Source organism: Cyprinus carpio, chromosome B13 (assembly GCF_018340385.1).
Source record: "Cyprinus carpio isolate SPL01 chromosome B13, ASM1834038v1, whole genome shotgun sequence".
Classification (NCBI taxonomy): Eukaryota; Metazoa; Chordata; class Actinopteri; order Cypriniformes; family Cyprinidae; genus Cyprinus; species Cyprinus carpio.
The window spans coordinates 30,586,758-30,590,019 of NC_056609.1; the positions used below are offsets into that span (position 1 = coordinate 30,586,758).

The 3,262-nt window shown below is 37.0% G+C and overlaps 1 protein-coding gene across 2 annotated transcripts in view; it reads left to right on the plus strand.

Moving 5' to 3' along the window:
• LOC109069392 (NACHT, LRR and PYD domains-containing protein 12-like) overlaps positions 1 to 2,748 on the plus strand; it is a 121,517-nt gene extending 118,769 nt beyond the window's left edge. For both annotated transcript variants that reach the window (XM_042737614.1, XM_042737613.1), the window contains one exon: positions 2,648 to 2,748. In XM_042737614.1, the coding sequence (XP_042593548.1) occupies positions 2,648 to 2,649 (2 nt within the window). In that variant the 3' untranslated portion in view covers positions 2,650 to 2,748. The remainder of the gene's footprint in view (positions 1 to 2,647) is intronic.
• The last annotated feature ends 514 nt before the right edge of the window (positions 2,749 to 3,262 follow it).

Below are 3,262 nucleotides of genomic sequence, written 5' to 3' on the forward strand. Positions count from 1 at the left end.
TCTCCTCTCCTCACCTCACCTCACCTCTCCTCACCTCACCTCACCTCACCTCTCCTCTCCTCTCCTGTTATCACCTCACCTCTCCTCTCCTCACCTCGCCTCTCAACTACTCAATGTTCAATACTGTTTATTACTTGCTGTCAACTTAATTTAAAGATTAGCAATGTCAAATTCCACATATATTACAGTATACGGATCTTAAAAAGTAGGGTTGGGTATTGTTAGAAATTTTCTGGTTCCGATTCTGATTCCATTTAAATGAACTATTATTATGTTTTTTTACTATTTCACCTCCATTGAATGTAGTGTTGCTGGGAGGTAGTAAGTAATTTTGAGTAATGCTGGTCCATCAATCAGCATGTGCTTCAAAGTTGATGTTTTTTACACTATCAATAACATTTTGCTTTTCAAGCAGGAATAAGCTGGTTGGCCAAATAGTCCCTTGAGGGCTGAGACACTTGTTCATTTCCCTAAATTAATGAAAGATAAAGTGTTATACTTATAACCATGCATACACACAATCAATAAAGCCCCTATTTTACAAATAATAATGCCGTCTGAAGATGCTGTGACACAATGAGTGGTTTTCACATTTTTCCACCTGTACACTAAATAATCTATCCCTCATACTTACATAACAATAGCAGTCTATTTATTCAGTGGTCCAAGTTGATGTCAGTATGTATATTAATGACAATATGGGAGAAATATAATGTAATTTAGTGGCAGCAGGTGCTGCGTGCGTATGGTACATGTACAGTCAGACAAAACGATGTGCACAGTTATCAAAGGTGCGAGTGCATGTACAGTTGGGGAAAATGATGTGTTCTGCAGTTAAAGACGCGATGCGACACATCTGTGGAGTGCATGTCATTGGAAACAATGTGCTCCGTAATTAAAGAGGCAGGGTGGCACTTGGTCACATGTCGCACCAGAACCATTTTCGGAAACTAAAATTAGCAATTGCTCACGGTTCCGGTTCTATTCAAGAAACTGTTTTACCAAGGTTACTGTAGTAACTGAATGAGACCAGGGTTTGAATGCTGAATGATGACTGACAGCCGCAGCGGAGAAAAGAGTTTATGTGAAATTTAAGGTCTTCTATTCAACACATTAAGCTTTCGTATGGCTTCAGAACACTTGGAATATAGTTCACAAAAACTTTATTGTGCTTTAAAATGTTTTTGTGCGGCTTTACAGTAACACAGAATAGTATACAAACAATATCGGATTTGGACCCTGTCCTGTCTGACTGATACCTGATCCATCAGAAAATAGCAGTATGAGTATCGAAATTGGTGCTTCTCTACTGTAAACAATGTTAAAAATGTTAAAAGATTTTTTACACAGGGGTCTTTAAATACTGCATGTTAAATTTAGATGTTTTATGATCATGTTTTGTGTCTGATGTCAATTAATAATGTATTCACAGCTAAACTGATCTGATCTGAGAGAGTGAAGAGTGTGTCATTGTTCTCTACAGGTTGAGTGATTGTGGTGTCACAGATGAAGGTTGTGCTGCTCTGGCTTCAGCTCTGAGATCAAACCCCTCACACTTGAGAGAACTGATTCTGTCTGGGAATAAACTAAGGGATTCAGTGAAGCTGCTTTCTGATGTACTACAGGATCCTCACTGTAAACTGGAGAAACTGTGGTAAGATCTCTCTGATAGTCACACATGGCTTTGTCCTCAGTAAAACTTCCTTTAATGTCAATTCTAAGAATTTGGTGATGCTTTTTTATGTATACACACTATATTTCAGCAGAATTGACTCTAAGTTAATTTCATTCATTTCCATTATATCACTTGCTTTGATTATGATAGTTTGATCAATAATGAACTTTCAGATAACATAGTAAAATAGAGTCTCTGTGACTTACTGCAGGATGAATATCTCAGAGGTTAAGAGTTGAACAGACAAGAGTCTGAATGTGTTTAGTTTAACTCAGTATTACAGTGACCAATGAGTGAATGAAAGTTACAATCACTTCAGCGTTCAGCATTATCATTGATAAAAGGAAAGACCCTCAACACCTGTGAAACCACAAGCAGTATTTTTTATTGTATATATTTATTTGCTGCTCTGTCAGCGGGTTCATGTTCATCTTATATCAGGCCTGTAAAACCACAAGCAGTATTTTTTATTTTATATATTTATTTGCTGCTCTGTCAGCGGGTTCATCAGTCCTGAAGCATATGACAGTTTCAAACAGCAGCATTGAGCATCAACATGCAGAAATCTCATTCTGTCAGCAGTAGTACGTGGCAATGCTTGTCATTATATCTCCTCTCCTGCTCTGAGACCAGAGTCAATAACAAACTACACACACTTCAACTACAGTTAACACTGTGTCATTGTTCTCTACAGGTTGATGAAGTGTGATGTCACAGTTAAAGGTTATTCTGCTCTGGCTTCAGCTCTGAGATCCAACCCCTCACACCTGAGAGAACTGAGTCTGTCTGGGAATAACCTATCTGGCTTCAGTAGGAAGTTACTCTCTGATCTGAAGGTTGATCCACATTATAAAAAGTTGTGAGTGTTTGTTTATTTAAAGTTTCTAAATTGAGTAACAATTTACTGCTGATGTAATGTGGCAGCAGTAATGTCTCAGACTCATATGTGACTGTCTGTGTGTTTTATTGTAGGACTCTCAGTATTTAGACGTCAGTTCAGTTTCCTCAGGATCAGCTGATGGTGAATAAGAGCCGCTACAGAGACGTCACAGTCACACAATCAACACAGACTGTGTGAAGGGGACAACAGCAATTTAGGGATGTTCCTTTCAGTTCATTTTCCTGAACGACTCCTAACACTCGTTAACCAATCATTGACAAATAACCGACAAAATTAGAATGTTACGCATATTTAAATTAATTTGGAATGAATATGTTTATGTGACCCACTGAAAGTGAACCCTTTACAGTTTCTATTAATGTCTTATTCTTATGTATGACCAAACCTGACGAGTATTTAAGTAATTTCCACTGTAATAAGGAAAAAAAATCAAGTGATCACTGGAGGATGCGTGGGGAAACAGTTGTATTCGTTCAGAATGAATGAGATGTTGATAGATTTCTCTTTAAATACTTTTTTTTTCTAGATGTTTATATGTTGTTTATAACTAATAATTTTATAGCTGCTTATATTTTCTGTTTTGTATTTTACTCTGTTCTGAATACCGTAAAATTTAAAGGATTTGCTGTTGATTTTTGTTCTCGCAACACATTTTAATCCATGCAGCAGATGTTTTAAAAATAGCT